The 16954-nt window shown below is 46.5% G+C and overlaps 1 protein-coding gene across 1 annotated transcript in view; it reads left to right on the forward strand.

The window, feature by feature from the left end:
• Window positions 1-16954, forward strand: part of LOC118588235 — a 99768-nt gene that overhangs the window by 44012 nt on the left and 38802 nt on the right. The window contains 10 exon segments of the mRNA XM_036194444.1: window positions 718-878; window positions 10909-10972; window positions 10975-11067; window positions 11432-11474; window positions 11476-11603; window positions 13705-13916; window positions 16007-16058; window positions 16061-16200; window positions 16569-16645; window positions 16647-16706. Of these exon segments, the coding sequence (XP_036050337.1) occupies window positions 718-878; window positions 10909-10972; window positions 10975-11067; window positions 11432-11474; window positions 11476-11603; window positions 13705-13916; window positions 16007-16058; window positions 16061-16200; window positions 16569-16645; window positions 16647-16706 (1030 nt within the window).

The following is a 16954-nucleotide window of genomic DNA, read 5'->3' on the forward strand; positions in this document are numbered from 1 at the left end:
AGAACACACATCATGTAGGTTTTGTTTTGTGATAGTTTGTTGTAGCCCAGGCCAGCTGCAGATTCACTGGGTAGCTGAGGAGGACCTTGAACTTCTGAGCCTCCTGTCTCTATCTCCCAAGTGCTGGGATTACAGATGTGCACCACCACACTCAGGTTTCAGTGTGAAGAATCACACCCAGGGCTGAATGCTAGGTAGGCACCCAACCAACTGAGCTAAGTCCCCAGCCCCAGGGTTCTGTCTGAACACAGTCCAGCCAGGTCTGATGAGTGGTGCTGGCCCTGGTGCTAGAGTCAGCTTAACCATTGACAATGCTCCTTGTGCTGTTCTGGAAGATTCCTGTGGCCTGGGCTGGAGGAACTTGGGGCAGTGGCTGCAGATTGCCTAGTGTAGGCATTTTGGGGTCCCATAGTATGGCTTAGCTCTGTGCACTTCGGCAGACTTACAGATCTGAAAGTTCTAGAAAGTCAGATATGCCCAGTCACCTGGAATGTACCACTCTCCTCTCCTGTCCCACTTATGTTGTTTTCATTCCACTTAGCAGGCTGTGACCTGCGGAGGTGACACCGTTGCCCCAGATGGTGGGGCTCACACTGTCTGTGCCTTACTGTCAATGCTCTGGAGGCACAGGAGAGGCAGGGGTGGGGTCTCTGAGCCCCCAAGGTAGGAAGTGTGCTGGGGAACAGCTACCCATGCCTGTTGCCTACTGTCCCACAGTGTTGCTGGAGAAGAAGGCAGAGGCCGGGCTGCAGTTGGCCATCTTGAGCATCTAGCTGCAGGTTCCAGGTGTGGTAGAACTCCACATACAGGGCCTGCTGGAGCAGCATGGCCCTGTGGGAAGCAGCACCCCGAGGATCAAGTACGACCTCCTGGGTATGGTACTGGGGTGAAGACGGGAATGTGCCCTGCACTGTGACCTGGGGGCTAAGATGCCACCTTCACCATGCTGCTGCTGTTCTGTTGACCCTACCCCATCAGACATAGCTGTTAAATACAGACAACCCAGTGTGCGTTGGAGGGTTGTTCACCTGTCCCTTTGAAAGCTGCATTAAGAGGCTAGGGATCTAACTGGTAGAGTGCTTGCCTAGCTGTGTTCCATCCCTAGTATTTAATACACCATGCATGGTGTCACAGGCCTGTAATCTGAGCACTTAGGAGGTGGAGGCAGGAGAACCAGCAGTCTGAGATTGTCCTCAGCCACAAACCAGTCAGTGACCAACTTAGTGCTTTTGTCTCCAAAAGCAGAATGGGGGTGGAGGTGGACTGGTGGTGTACTTGCTTAGTCAGGCTGGAACTCACCTCTCCTTGGAGCTTGGCAGAAATGTTGGGCAGAAGGAGGCAGGGCTCTGGGCTGACCCGCACAGGTCAGACAAGTCATGGTGCCCATGAGTGCAGTACCCACCAGAGGCTGAGGCTGGGGAATGGCCCCAAGGACACCTGTGAGTTTGAGCTGGCCCATGAGTTCCTCTGCACACAGTTACCTATCATCAGTCAATTAAGTATTTCAAAGCCTGCCTTCATTCTTGGATGGGTGGAACAGCTCTAGGCTCTTTTCTGGGTTGCTTTTATTAAATACCTACTGTACACCCAGCCTGGAGCACAGTCCGGGGAAATAGCATCGATCTTTGCACCTTGTTGATTGGCATAGGTAAAGTACCAGAGAAAACTAAAATCAAGGAAAGCATATTTGCCTGAATGGGGTGGGAGAGCTGAACATAGGCAAGCTTGTCTGTGATGGAGCTGGTGGGAAGGTTTCTCTGGTCAAGCAATGCCTCCACTGAAAATTAAAACCTAAGGTCATTTTATCCCATAGAAGATGTTCTGGGCAGAGGGGGTGGTAAGTACTAAGGTCCTGGGCAGGAGAGAGGGGGAGAGGGGTCACAGAAGGTTAGCAGAGTAGCTAGAAGGGCAAATAAAAGGGGGATGGGGGTGTTGCCTTTATTGTCTGGTGGGGGGTTATTTGTTTGTCTGGGGATTGAACCCAGGCCTCATACATGCTGGGTAAGTGCTTTTCCACTGAACCACATTGCTAGATCATCTTTATTAATTTATTTTCTTCTTCTTTTTTTATTTTTTAAGAGAGGGTTTTTTTTTTTGTTGTTGTTGTTGTTGTCTTTTGCTTTTTTTTTTCTCTCTTCAAGACAGGGTTTCTCCATGTAGCCCTGGCTGTCCTGGAACTCACTCTGTAGACCAGGCTGGCCTCGAACTCAAAGAGATCCTCTTGTCTCTGCTTCCCAAGTGCTGGGATTAAAAGCATGCACCACCACCTTGATACTTTTATTAAAATTTTTAACCTTTATTTTTTTATATGTGTAGGTGTTTTGTCTACATGTATGTCTGTATACCTCATGCATGTAGTGCCCATGGAAGCCAGAAAAGTGCATTGAATTTCCTGGGAATCAAACATGGGTCCTGTGGAAGGGAAGTCAGTGCTTTTAACCGATAAGCCAGCTCTTCAGCCCCCATTTTTAATTATGTGTACCCTTGTGTGGGTTTGTGCATGTGAGTGTAGTACCTGCATGGGCCAGAAGGGGGTTTCAGATCCTCTGGAACTACGGTTGGTATGAACCACCAGATTTGGGTGCAGGGAACTGAACTAGGGTCCACTGGAGAGAGCAAGTGCTTGCTCTTAACTGCTGAGCTGTCCCCAGACTGCTACTTTCTGTTTTGTTAAAATGTGACTGTGTGTGTACACGTGTGTTTGCAGATGCTCAAGGGCCCCAGCAGAGGGCGTCAGTTCTCTCGGAGCTAGAATTACAGGTTTTAGTGAGTTACCTGATGAGGGTGCTAGGATTCTGGTCCTTAGAATCGAGCAGCAAGCACTCCTAACCACCATTTCTCCAGCCCTGCCTGTAGACATTTTCCTGTGTCTGGTAGCCATTCCATCCCAAATAAACACACAGAGGCTTATATTAATCACAAGCTGTTTAGTCTATGGCCCAGACTTATTACTAACTAGCTCACTCATCTTAAATTAACCCATTTCTATTAATCTATGTATCATCATGTGTCTTGTGGCTTTACCTGCATTCCATTACATCTTGCTTCTCAGGTGGCAGCTTGTAGCGGCTCCTCTGACCTGCCTTCTTCTCCCTGTATCTCTTGGATTTCCTACCTGGCTGTCTCTTGTCTTGCCATAGGACAAAGCAGCTTCTTTATTAACCAATGGTAGCAACATATATCCACAGAGTATAAAAAGACCATCCCACAGAACTTCCCCTTTTTTATCTAATCAAAAAGGAAGGTTTTCATTTTAACATAGTAAAATTACACATAACAAAGTAGTTATCAAGCAAGAATTACAGTTACAATATCTAGTCCATTTGTATTTGGAAAAATTAAAGAAAATATTCTATCATCTATCCTATTTTTGTGAGTCTAAAGTTTTATATCTAATGTATCTTTTATTATGACTAAGGAAAACTGTAATTATAACTATCTAGTCTTCAACTCCATCAAAGACCCCAGAAGGATATAAAATTGTGTGTAAACAGGAAGTGCATTGCAAGTAACTTCCATAATTCTAGAAATGACAGAGACATCTGGCTGTCTGGACAGTCACCCAAAGTTCTTTTGTAATGTTGGGTTATCCATCTTCAGCCTATAGGTCTAGAGTATCTGGCAGACTTTTCAGTGAAGCAGGAAATTTAAAGTACTATTCCACCTATTTTGGCAAAATTTATCGTCACTTTTCTCTGTGTCCTGCAGAATGTCTGGCAGTTTCTTCTGTGAAGCAGGAACCTGAAGGACCATCCTGCCTTGTTTTGGAAAAGTTCAGTGGTCATTTTCTTATGGGTCCTGCATGTCCAGTTCTCACAACATACTGTCAAGTAGTCTAGGCAAGAGCAGTTTCTTGCTCAAATGCCTAGCCTTTTCCATATTATAAGCAAACTCCATAATGAGTTTCTTTGATGCCCATTATCCTTTTTGAAGTAATTGGTGCTGCCAGGAGCAGACATGTCTCATTGTTCAGAAAAGTCTGAGTTTTTAAAACATTTTAAATGGCATATTCTGTATGTCTTTGAAGATTATCTACCTAATTAAAATATATCTTTTTATACCTAGAAAACAACTAACATGACTATAAGTTTGAATATCATAGATGACTGATTATTAATCTATATTTCTTAATTGTACACTACAATTTTATTTATTTTTTAAATTTTTTTCTCCAGAGCTGAGGGTCGAACCCAGGGCCTTGTGCTTGCTAGGCAAGCACTCTACCACTGAGCTAAATCCCCAACCCCAACAAGAGTAGAAATATACAGACAGTATGACAAAATTGACCTTAAATTTGTATCAATAAACAAAATCCATGTCAATGAAAAATATTTTGATATTAATAGTTGTTTTTTAGATCAAAGTAGATTCAATAATCTATCTTTTTATCAATTCTATGTCATACCCCCTTTTTTCCTCAGAAAGAGATTGAATTTTTAATCAATCCCCTGTAAATAAAAATGAACATTTATAAACAATATTTTGGGAATTTGGGCATAGCTTTTTATACTACTTCCTGCTGGTTGAGAGCACTGGCAATCTTCTGGGGATCCTGAGGAAATCTGAATTATGGTCAAGTCCTGACTATAGTACTCTGTGAAGCTGTTCTGGGTGTTGGATCATTTGGAGACCTCTTAGGGGTCTTCCTTGATGGAACCATATTAATGTGAAAGGAATCCACAGCTTCTCATCTTCTGTGGAAACAAAAGCAGAACCTCTTTTCCAAAACAATGTATCCTTAGACCCAAATTTTGAAGTCAAGATACCTTTAAAATATGTATATTGGTTTAATTTAGCAGCCCCCACAATCAAATGTCTCTCTGCAGTGAAAAATCTCAAAGACACAATAATAATATATAGTATCCAATAGTATCCAGACTCTCTGTGTATTTTCCATCTTTATATGGCTTTTTAAAAATTACTCTATTTCTTTCTTTCTTTTTATTTATTTTTTATTTTTGGGTTTTTTTTTTTTTTCTGGGGCAGGGTTTCTCTGTAGCTTTGGAGCCTGTCCTGGACTAGCTCTGTAGACCAGGCTGGCCTCGAACTCACAGAGATCCACCTGCCTCTGCTTCCCGAGTGCTGGGATTACAGGCGTGTGCCACCACCGCTTGGCTTCTATTTCTTTTTTAAGGACTTTCTCTGCCCTTTTTTTTTTTCTCTCTCAAGCCTACATATGTTTTAAAACACAATGTAACCCCTTTAGAGATTTTTTTCCCCATCTGAATCTGTTTTATTATGTATCTATAATCCGTTTTTGACCAGGAGAGTTTTTAAACTGCTAAACTGAGTGGCTAGAACCAAGCAGCTTACAGCACATTGCCCACAAACCCCATTCAAGTGCTCTGTAGCAGGACCTCTCAAAAGAGCCCTCCATGCAGCCAGCACAAACCAAGAATTCATCTCTTAAAGGAGCTTTGCAACAGAGCATATCTGAAAAATACAGCTACCAAGAAGCTGCATTTGACTCATTTTTGTGGGTCTGTAATCCCTTTTTAAGCTTTTGCCAAGTTTTATGTTGAAATTTTAGCCCCATATTGGAACACCAGATGTAATTCGAAGTTTTCCTATGTCCCACCCAGCCACAGCAGCTTATAAAATAATCACTCAGAAGCTTAATACTAATTACAAACTGTTTGGTCTATGGCTCAAGCTTCTTGCTAGCTAGCTATTACATCTTAAATTAACCCATTTCTATTAATTGATGTTTTGCCACATGGCCATAGTGTTACCAGTCTGCTAGCATGTTGCTCCTCGGGCAGCAGGCTGGCATCTGCCTGATTCTACCTTCTTCTCCCTGTATCTCTTGTATTTTCTGCCTGGCTGTCTCCTGTCTTGCCATAGATCAAAGCAGCTTCTTTATTAACCAATATATGGTAGCAACTTATATTCACAGAGTACAGAAAGACCATCCCACAGCACCTGACTTACCTTCTTTTTTTGTTTTTATTTTATTATTAAGAAATTTTCTATTCACTTTATGTACCAACCACAGATCCCCCCTCTTCCCTCCTCCCACCCCTTAGTGTTCCCCCACAACCTACCCTCCATTTTCACCTCTCCTAAGTCAAGGTCTCCCATAGGGCGTCAGCAGAGTCTGGCACACTCAGCTGAGGCAGGTCCAAGCCCCTCCCCCTGTACCAAGGCTGTGCAAGGTGTCTCACCCTAGACACTGGGCTCCAAAAATCCCACCTATGCACCAGGGAAGGATCCTGATCCCCTGCCTGGAGGCCCCCCAAACAATTCAAGTTAAACACCTGTCTTGAGTATACATAGTTCAGTCCTATGGGGGCTTCACAGCTATTGGTCCACAGTTTATGTGTTTCCACTAGTTTGGCTGGCTGTCTCTGCACATTTTCCCATTATGATCTCAACACCCCCTGCCCACAAACATCCCTCCTCTTTCTCATCGATTGGATTCCTAGAGCTCAGCCTGGTGCCCGGCTGTGGATTTCTGCATCCGCCTCTGTCAGTAACTGGATGAAGGCTCTGTGATGACAGGATATTCACTAATCCAGATGTACTCACTCATAAGTGGATAAGGCAAAGGATAACCAGACTGCAATACACAGCTCCAGGGAGGCTAGCTAGCAGGGAGGACCCTAAGAGGGACACATAAATAGCCCAGTGAAGGAGAAAATAGATGAGATCTGCCTTATCTTCTTAAAGCTGTCTTCTCCCACTGACGGTTGCCCCGTTGCTCTGGTGAGGGTGTGGGGCTCATGACTTCAGGCTTGTTTATTCCCGGGGACCTGGTGTCTAGCAGTATACCCAGCCTCACCTGTTCCCCAGGAGCAGTGCATTGTGTGAGATGGCTTGGTTAGTAAAGTGCTCGTCACAGAAGCATAACTCTGTCTTGAAAAAAAGAAAGTTGAAGAACCTTAGTTTGATCCCAAGAATTCACATAAAAAAGGCAGGCATTAGAGCTGGAGAGATGGCTCAGCACTTAGGAGCACTTGCTGCTCTTTCTTTTCCTTCCTTCCTTCCTTCCTTCCTTCCTTCCTTCCTTCCTTCCTTCCTTCCAAGACATGTAGTCCTGGAACTCACTCTATTACCAGGCTGGCCTTGAACTCACCAAGATCTGCCTGCCTCTGCCTCTGGAATGCTGGAATTAAAGGCATGCACCACCACTGCCTTGTAGTTGGAGAGCTTCTCTCCAGGTGCCACCAAGCCCTGTTAGTCCAACAACCCACTTGTAAAATAAACACACAGACATTTATATTATTTAAACTGTTTGGCCATTAGCTCAGGTCTACCATTGTCTACATCTTACTCTTATATTTACCCCATTTCTATTAATCTATACTTTGCCACGTGGCTTGTGGCTTACCAGTACCTTATCTCTTTCTTGTCATGGCGGCAGCTGACAGTATATCCCTCCCCCAGCATTCACTTTCCAGAATTCTCCTCCTCCTTGTCCTGCCTACCCTATCCTTACTGCCTGGCTACTGGCCAATCAGCACTTTATTTATTTTAACCAATCAGATCAACACACTTGACATACAGAACATCCCACAGCACTTCCCCTTTTCTTTTTTTTCAAAAAGCAAGGTTTTAACTTTTATATAGTAAAATTTCAGATAACAAAACAATTCTCAAGCAAGAATTACAGTTACAATATTAAAGAAGATATCCTATCTATCTTACATTTGTGAGTCTAAGGTTTTATATCTAACTTATCTTTTATCATAACTGAGGAAATTATAACTATCTAGTCTTCAACCACATCAAAGACCTCAGAAGGATATAATATTACCTGAGAAACAGGAGAAGGATGCAAGCAACTTTCGGGAGTCTTGCAGGGTAGACAGAGACAGCTGGCAGCCTGGACAGTCACCTAATGTTCCTTTGTAAAGTTGGGGCATTTGTCTTCAGCCCACAGGGCTAGAGTCTCTTGGTCACTTCTCTCAGTGTCCTGTAGAATGTGTGGCAGTTTCCTCTGTGAAGCAGGAACCTGAAGAATCATTTTGTCAAGCAAAGTTTAGTGGTCACCTTTCTATGGGTTCTGCATGTCTAGTTGATCAAGCAGTCCAGGCAAGAACAGTTTCTTGCCCAAATGGCTATTTTTGCCAAGGTGAAGATAAACTCCACATGAAGTGTGTTCAATGCCCATCCTCCTCTCTGAAGTAAATCGGTGTTGCCAGGAGCAGACATGTGTCACTGTCCAGAAAGTATAAATTTTAAAAATATTTTAAATGCCCTATTCTGTAGGTCTTTGAAGTATTTGAAGATTACCTATCTATCTGAAATATCTCTATGTATACCTAGAAGACTTAACTAACATGGCTATGAGTATGATTATCATAGATGACTAATTATTAATCTATTTTTAATTATCCATTACAATTTAAAATGAACTATACAAATATAATACCTTAAACACGAGTTGAAATATACATACAGTATAACAAAATTAACTTTAAGTTTGTATCAATAGACTAAAATCTATACCTATGTAAAACATTTTAAACAAGTTGTTGCTCTTTAGAAGTAAGTTCATTAATCTACCCTTTCATCCTATTATATCTATATCATATCCCCTCTTCTTCTTTAGAAAGAGATCGCATTTATAATCAACCTGCTTTAAATAAAAATATTGGTTTTTTTTTTTCTGTCCCACACCAGGCTCTTCTGATTTGGGACACAAAAATCTCTTAACCTTTTTTTAAAAAAAAAAAACAAAAAAAACCAATATGTCTGGGTTTAGAGAAGGAATGAGCCAATTCCATCTCCAAAGTCAGCTTGATATATTTGGGAATTTCGGCGTAGTTTTTCTTACTACTTCCTGCTGGAGGGGGCGCTGTATCTTATGGGGACACAAAGAAAATTTTAGGATTATGGAGTAGTCCATGAGGGTAAACCTCTGAGCCAGTTGCCTTGAAACCATTCTGAATGTTGGATCATCTGGGCCATGGTGTCATCAGAGACCTTTCAGGTGGTCTTGGCTGATCAAACCTGATGTATCTTAATCTGGAACAAATCCACAGGCTCTGGCTTTCTGTGGAAACAAAAGCAGAGACTCTTTTCCAAAGCAACATATCCTTATATCCAAATTTTGAAGTCAAGGTACCTTTAAAATTTACATATTTGTTTAACTCAACAGCTTTTACAATCAAATCTTTTTCTGTAGTTAAAAATCCCAAAGACAACATAAACCAGATTCTCTGTGTAATATCCATCTTTGTAAGACTGATACGCCACTGTGGCTGCTGGCTCCGCCCACCTCAGCTTCTCAAAGTGGCGGTGGTACAGTTCACTGCCAGCTCTGGGTCTGGAGCCATGTGTACCATCAACTATCAGAAGCAGTTCTATCAAAGCAGTGCATAGCCCAGAAACATTTTTTTTTTTTTTTAACTAGCAAAGGCTAAATCTACCACACAGCAGAGTAAAGTGTCACTTGTAGATTCTTCATTCCCGCCACATTGCAGGTCAGATGCACACACCAGGAATCTGCCATAGTAGCTCAAACCAGCAGGCTGCTGCTAACTTGAGAGAGACAACTAGGAAGCTGTTTTTAGCTCTGTTTTAGAATCTTTTTTGTCAGGTTTTAGGTGGAAACTCTTGCCCCACGTTGGGCGCCATTTGTAGTTGGAGAGCTTCTCTCCAGGTGCCACCAAGCCCTGTTAGTCCAACAACCCACTTGTAAAATAAACACACAGATATTTATATTATTTAAACTGTTTGGCCATTAGCTCAGGTCTACCATTATCTAGCTCTTACTCTTATATTTAGCCCATTTCTATTAATCTATACTTTGCCACATGGCTCGTGGCTTACCAATACCATATCTCTTTCTTGTCATGGCAACAGCTGACAGTATATCCCTCCCCCAGCATTCACTTTCCAGAATTCTCCTCCTCCTTGTCCCACCTACCCTATCATTCCTGCCTGGCTACTGGCCAATCAGCACTTTATTTATTTTAACCAATCAGATCAACACACTTGACATACAGAACATCCCACAGCACTGCCTGGCTGTAATTTCTTCCTTCCTTTCCCTCCCTCCCTCCCTCCCTCCTTCCTTCCTTCCCTCCCTCCCTCCCTTCCTTCCTCCCTTTCTTCTTTTCTTCCTTTCGAGACATGGTCTCTCTGCGTAGCCCTGGCTGTTCTGGAACTCTCTATGTAGACCAGGCTGGCCTCAAACTCACAGAGATCCTCCTACCATTACCTCCAGAGTGCTGGGACTAAAGGTATGCACACCCAACAACTCATCATTTTTGAAGAAGACCCTGGTTTGGTTCCCAGCACCCCCATGGTGGCTCACAACCATCTGTAACTCTAGTTATACCCTCTTCTGGGCTGCATGGGCATCAGGCACATGAATGGTGCATGTGCATACATGCAGGCAAGACATTCATACACATAAAATATTAATTTTTAAAATAATAAAAAAATTGTAAAGTTATATACCAGTCCTAGGGAGGCAAGCCAGTCAAATGTATTTGGTAAATCCAGATTCGGTAGGAGACCTGTGTCAAAACAAGGTGAGGCTGGGTGTGGAACTTTATATCTTTAATCCCAGCACTCAGATGCATCTATTAGTTTCAGGCCAGCCTCCTCTACATAGTGAGTTTCAGGACAACCAGGCCTATATAGTAAGACCCTGTCTCAAAAAACAAACAAACAAAAACACCAAACAAACAAACAAACAAAAAAGGCAGCTAGCACCTGAAGAATGGCATCTGATATTGTCTTCTGACCTCTACACTCACACACACACACACACACACACACACACACACACATCTTGGGGCATATCCCTAGCATCAAGAAACAATCTTGTGTGCAGTGCCCCCTCTGCTTCCTGTGCCTTTGCAGAAAAGCAAGCTGGAATCTTGGGAAAGGGCAGTAGGGCCCTGGGCTGCATGGCAAGCCTCCTCAGGGATCTCACTATTGGTGTGTCCCCAGGTCCAGCTACAGCACACACAAGGCCTGGACCACCTCTGCTGGCTGCTGGAGGCCAGCTATGGGAGTGGTGGGCTGAGAGCGGCAACAAGAGATTGTTGCACGTCAGCCAGACCTTCAAGAACGATTCGGGACCAGCACTCCGCAATTACTTCTAGAGGTGAGCCTGCCACCAGAGCAGAGCCAAGGCCTTGCCAATGAGCCTAGAAGGGTGCAGGACACGCCCCCGTGCCCCTTTGGGCTCTGGCTGCAGAGATGTTTGCAGACATCAGGCTTGGTGATGTCCCTTACCCATCTCCTCATCCATGTCCTCGGTGTGAGGCTTTGGCAGGGATGGCATGTACCACCACACTGCGCTTAGCCGAGGCTTGCTCTAAATTTCCTCAGTTGCCTACTTAGAGGTGAAGAGCAGGGGGTAGTGGGTGAGGGCAGATCTGAGGCCTGTGAGCCCTGGCTGGAGGGGAGAGTGGGGGTGCTCTGGGCTTGGAGTGGTGACTGATGGGGTGCCTGGGGTGCATTCTCTAGCTTGCACTGCAGGTCCCGGAGAGGCTGGTGGACTGCCTCACACAGCTTGAGCCTCTGGCAGCCCCATATCAAAAGCAGCACATACCTGAAGGTGCTGCTCAGCAGGCAGCTGCCCTTCTCGGTAGGCTTGCTCTGGAGGGACACATCCAGGGCTGCCCTGTGGAGATGGGAAGGTGAGTGCCAACTCGGGAACCTCTGTAGCTGACGGCTTTCAGTTTTTGATGCCCAGGCTTCTCCTAGCTGCACCTGAACACCCTTTCATTTATGTGCTGGCCTCACTCAAGGCAAACCTTTCAGGTGTCCTGTGCTGTGGCACAAGCTCCCCTTAACGTGTTCCCTTGACGTCTCCCCACATCACCTCCCTCATCTCTAAAGCTGTTGATTCGCAGTCCTCAGACCTCTTTTCTGTTCCCTAAACCCACCCCAGGACCTTTGCACTTGTTGCTTTGCCTCACAAAACGCCCTTCCCACTTTTGAAACATGTTTTTGCTATAGTTTGTTTCTAAAGAAACATTTTAGGATTAGTTTGTTGTTGTTGTTTATTCAAGCAATACAAAGTTTAACCAGAATTTAGACTATTCATTGGACATTACTGAGTCTGGGTTAGTATTCCTGGGGCTCACACCATGACCATAGAGGTACTCAAAGTGCTTCTCTCTTTTTTTTTGAAACGAGGTCCTACACAGGCAGGTCAACCTGGCCTCAAACTTCCCATATAGCTGAGGATGACCTTGAACTTCTGATCCTCCTGCCTCTGCTTCCCAAGGGCCAGGATTACAGGTGTGCATAACCATGCCCCAGTTTTAGACAATGCTGGGGATGGAATACAGAACACATACTTTAAATGTCAAGCATGCTACCAACCCCTTGAGCATTTTTCAATAGTCAAGACCTCTGCCTGACTTCCAGCCCCAAGCCTTGCTCCCAACAGCAGTTAGTGTGAATTGTCTCAGCTATTTCTTACATACACCTTTTAAAACAACACAGCCTCGCTGCCATTACGTTTCAGTAGGCATTCTTGGTAGATGTCTTACTTAAGAAGATGAGAATTCAATTCTCACAAGGGCCTTTTCCAAATGCCCACTACTCGTCCTCCAAAAAGAGCTAGGTCTTGCTACCATTCTGTGTTTAAGTAGTGGGACTGGATACACGTCTTCCTGGCAGAGATGTGTAGGTACAATGATTACAATCACCTCTTCATGTTTGATAAGTTTTCTGTTTTCTTCCTATTAATTATTCCCAGGGCTACTAGCAACTTTCCCAGAATCCTCTCCGATGCTCAGGCATGTCTGAGTACTTGTGGACTTTAGTTCTTTTAGAGAGTTTAATCCTTGAAGAATCTTCCTGGCCCCATTGCCTTGGCCCCCTCCACTGTCCTGTTAGGATCTCCTGCCACAGGGTCACGGCCCCTGTGGTTTGTGCCTTTGTAATCTTTTTACATGCTCCTTTGTTCAGATGGAATGCACCTTCCAGTAGCTTCCAGGCAGGTGCACTAGTTTCCAACAGCTGCTATAACAAATGGTCACTCACAGGGGGGCTTAAAAAACAGAAAACCTTCTGTGGTCCCGAACGTTGTGCATATCCAGGGTCGTCAGACTCCTGTTCTGCCAGGACCCCAAAGCACTCCCTGCTTTTCACTGCTTCTGGAGGAGGCTGCCATCGCCTGTTCCTGGGCTTGAGGCTGTTTCAGGCCAGTCTCTGTCACTGTCCCTTGTCACTCTCTGTGTGTCTCTGGGCCCACATCCCTGCTTTTTATAAGTACCCCAGTTATAGTGATTTAAGGGCCAGCCTCCAGGATGGCCTCATCCTAACTATAGCTGCCATGACCCCTTCTCAGCCCTTCCTCCTCTGACCTCTATAGGCCATAGTACCTCATAAACACTCCATAGTTAGTGTTTGGTTTGTTTCTAACACAGTTCCAGCTCTCAGACATGAACTTTGTAGATGACAGTGTTATAGTGCAATGTAAAAGGTTCACAGGCCTGGCAGAAGTTGGTCCCTCAGCCAAGCGTTGTGACCTGTGTTTCCTTAACTAGAAGGGAACACAGCGGTCCCCAAGGTGCCACTGGGTGAGTTTTGACAGGTGTGAATGCACTAGTGTCCAAGTGCCTGCCAACATTTGCATTCCTTTCATCTGTAAAGGAATTCTTGTGCTCACTTCTGGTACCCCCAGCTTCGCATGGCTGTGATGAGATGTGAAGCGTGGCCTCTTGTACCTGCCGATCACGCCTTTGTTGCCCTCCCCCCCCCCAGCTTCTCTCTGTGCTCTTGCAGGCACCTTGACCTGGGACAGTCCATGGCTCACAGTGTCTGCAGCTCACAGGCTCTACTGGCCACACTGGGCCGTGTTCCAGGCTGTCTCAGAGCTGACGCTGGCCAAGGTCTGGACCCTCAAGGATCTGGTGGTCAGCATGACCTGCAGGAGCCAGGGCCATGACAGGGAAGTCCTGATCAAGGTGTACACTGAAGCCACCACCTATCTCTGGGTAAGCAGGACAGGTTGCAGCCCTGTCACCTCATGTACATGTCTGTATGCAAGTATGCATGTCTGCTCATGTGTACAGAGCTTGGTGTATTTGTCTTGCCTTTTTTTTTTTTAAAATCAGCTTTACACAAATTAAACTTAATTGAGAAAATGCCTCCATCAGATTGCCAGCAGGTGAGTCTGTAGTGCATTTTGTAATTAGTGATTGACGGAGGAGGTCCCAGCCTATTGTGAGTGATGCCACCCTTGGGCAGGTGGCCCTGAGTGATATAAGAGCATAGGCTGAGCAAGCCACAAGGAGCGAGCCAGCAAGCAGCTCCTCTCTACACCCGCTGTTCCAGTTCGCATCTCCAGGGTCCTGCCTTGAGTTCCTGCCCGGACTTCCTTCAGTGATAGGGTGTGGCCTGAGACTCACAAGATGAAACAAGCTCCCCCACAAGTTACTTTGGGTCATGGCATTTTATCACAGCAAGGGAAACCCTAAGACAGTGTTTGTGCTTGTTTGTGTATGTGTGTATATGTATGCAAATATGCCTATCTGTATACACACAGAAAGATTTGTGTATTTGTGTGTGTGCGTAAGCATGTGTGCTTGAGTGTGTATATACTGGAGGGCCTCTTGTAACCCAGACAAGCCCTGTGCCCTGCTGCTTCCCCTTGTTGTCACTCAGCACAGGAGCTGGGCTCCCTGCCTGTGACACCCCCACACAGGGAAGGACTCAGCCAGAGTTATCAGAACTGTCACCAAGAGAATCTAAACAGGAGACTCTTTAAACAGAATCCAGATCCTGTATTTTTGTTTAGCAGCTTCTGGGGGAGAAGGTGGTCAGATGGCCCCTTGCAGATAGTAGGCTACCAAGTGACAGGTCTGAGGATACAGCTGGCATTACTCAGTGACTTCAGTGAAGGGCCTTTCTTTCTCTGCCCATACCATGAGCAGAAGCATGGCAGTGTAAGGACAGGCATTGTCACCCAGGCTGTGCCCCAGAAAGTCCTGCTCCAAGCCCTTTCTCTTCTGGAGCAATGCAGGATCAGGGAGAGTCCAAACCACCTCAGCCCTTGTGGGCAGCTCAGTCCCCTCTGGGGCAGTACAGCCTCCTCTGGGGCAGCTCAGCCCCCTCTGGGGCAGTACAGCCTCCTCTGGGGCAGCACAGTCTCCTCTGGGGCAGCACAGCCCCGTCTGGGGCAGTAGTCTCCTCTGAAGCAGTGCCCTCTGGGGCAGTGTTGAGTAGACAGCACTGGTGAGTTATTTCTGATGATCTCAGGTGTTATGAGGAGGTGGCTGGGTGTCAGGGACAGCCAGGGCAGGACTGTGAGGAGGAGGTGGCAGCTGGCTCTTATGGGCCACCAGCCGGTGGACACGATAGCTTAGATGAGCCCAGGTTCCAGGGAGGCTGGGCCTGCTTTGGGTGGCAGTCAATGGGTTTTAAGGAAGGGGATGAAACACTGGTTTCTGCCTGAGCAGCTGTTTGGAGAAGCTGAAATGGGAAAGCTGGTAAAGGAGATGTGTGGAGGAAAGCTTCATCTCAGGGTATGGCGTTTGGCTGGAGGGTCAGCAATGGCCTCTCCCAATTTGGCCTTGAGGGGGAGTGTAGCAGGAACCATGGCCCTAGGGTAGAGGACACTGTGAGGCTTGGGCTTGGGGCTGGGGAAGGGCCATGGTCATAGGCCTCCTCCAACCCCAACACAAGCCAGAGTGACACCCAGCTCTTCCAGGCTCTGGAGACCACAGGGTGACCCAGGAAGCGGAAGCTGCATGCCCGAATGTGCCCCTTGAAATACAGGCAGAGATGGCATCTGCTGAGAATGGTGGGCCCAGTGAGATAATAGTCCCACACTAAATCAAAGAGGAGGGAGTGGGAGAGAGTTGTATTTGCTCGGCTCAGAGTTAAAGAACAGGTTTTTCTTTAGGGTCCTATAAGGGAGAGAGCCAGCCCACCCACCTCCTCCCACTGGGGCCTTGCCCAGTCTTGACTGGAGGAGCTTTGAGGATTAATAGAAGTTCACCAAGTAGAGAAGGGGATAAAGGGCACCTAGCAGGAGGCAGAAAATGGCTCAAAGGCTCTGCTCATTCACCTGGCTTCCTTGCAGGTTTCCATGGTGACAACCTTGATGCCAGGCCTCTTCCACAGCAGGAGTGAGCTCAGTCAGCCTGGAGTGCAGCTGTGCAGAGTGAGGTCCATGCAGACAGCAGCCAGCACAGGAAGGTCCTCCACTGCTGGCTGAAGAGTCTCCACTGGGAGCTGAAACTCACAGCAGCCTACAAGCATACAAAGAAGGGGAGTGCTAGGTGGTCCTTGCACTTGGGAGACCCTGGGTCCCCTTTGCCCTCACTGTTTGGCCTGTGACCTTGGGCCTCCTTGAGCATCAATTTCTTCAAGACACCAGGAATGTTAATGCAGACCACAGATAGGGTCAAGGGTGGGGACTCAGCTTCCACATGCTGGGGCGGGAGGGATGCCTGGGAGGTAGAGGCTTGGTGACTAGTCCTGAGGAGGACCTTGTGGGCTGGCCAGAGGCTGCAGCCAGGCTCAGTAGCCATTCTGGCAGTCAATCCCAGGGCAGGCGGTAGGAGGCAGCCTTTGTCTCTCGGTGGCTGAGGGTCAGCAGCTGGCTTTCTTTCCCCCAGCAGCTGGTCCTTCGCTCCCCTTAGCCCCAAAAGACCTCTGTGCTGCTGACAGTCCTAGGGACTGGTGTCCTGGGCCAGCCTCGAGGTCTGCAGCGGGAGGGAGCTGGAGCAGCTGCCCTGAGGCAAGACATTGTACCGGAAGTGAGGAACATTGCTCCTTAGGTACGTGCTCCCTCCCTGAGGCCATCACCCCTAGGGAGCTGCCCACAATCCCAGCCCTCCTGTATAGAGAATCTCTGGGGGCCTCTGAAGGGATTGTACTACAATTCAAAAAGATCACATGGTGACAGGCCACCAGCCCCGAAGCTCCTTCCAGCTGCTCCATCAGTTGGCGGAGGTGTGAAAGGGAGTCTGCAGCCCATGGCAGAGCCTGACCCTGCTCCAGGAAATCATGGTGCTTCCCTGTAGAA

Source organism: Onychomys torridus, chromosome 8 (assembly GCF_903995425.1).
Source record: "Onychomys torridus chromosome 8, mOncTor1.1, whole genome shotgun sequence".
NCBI lineage: Eukaryota > Metazoa > Chordata > Mammalia > Rodentia > Cricetidae > Onychomys > Onychomys torridus.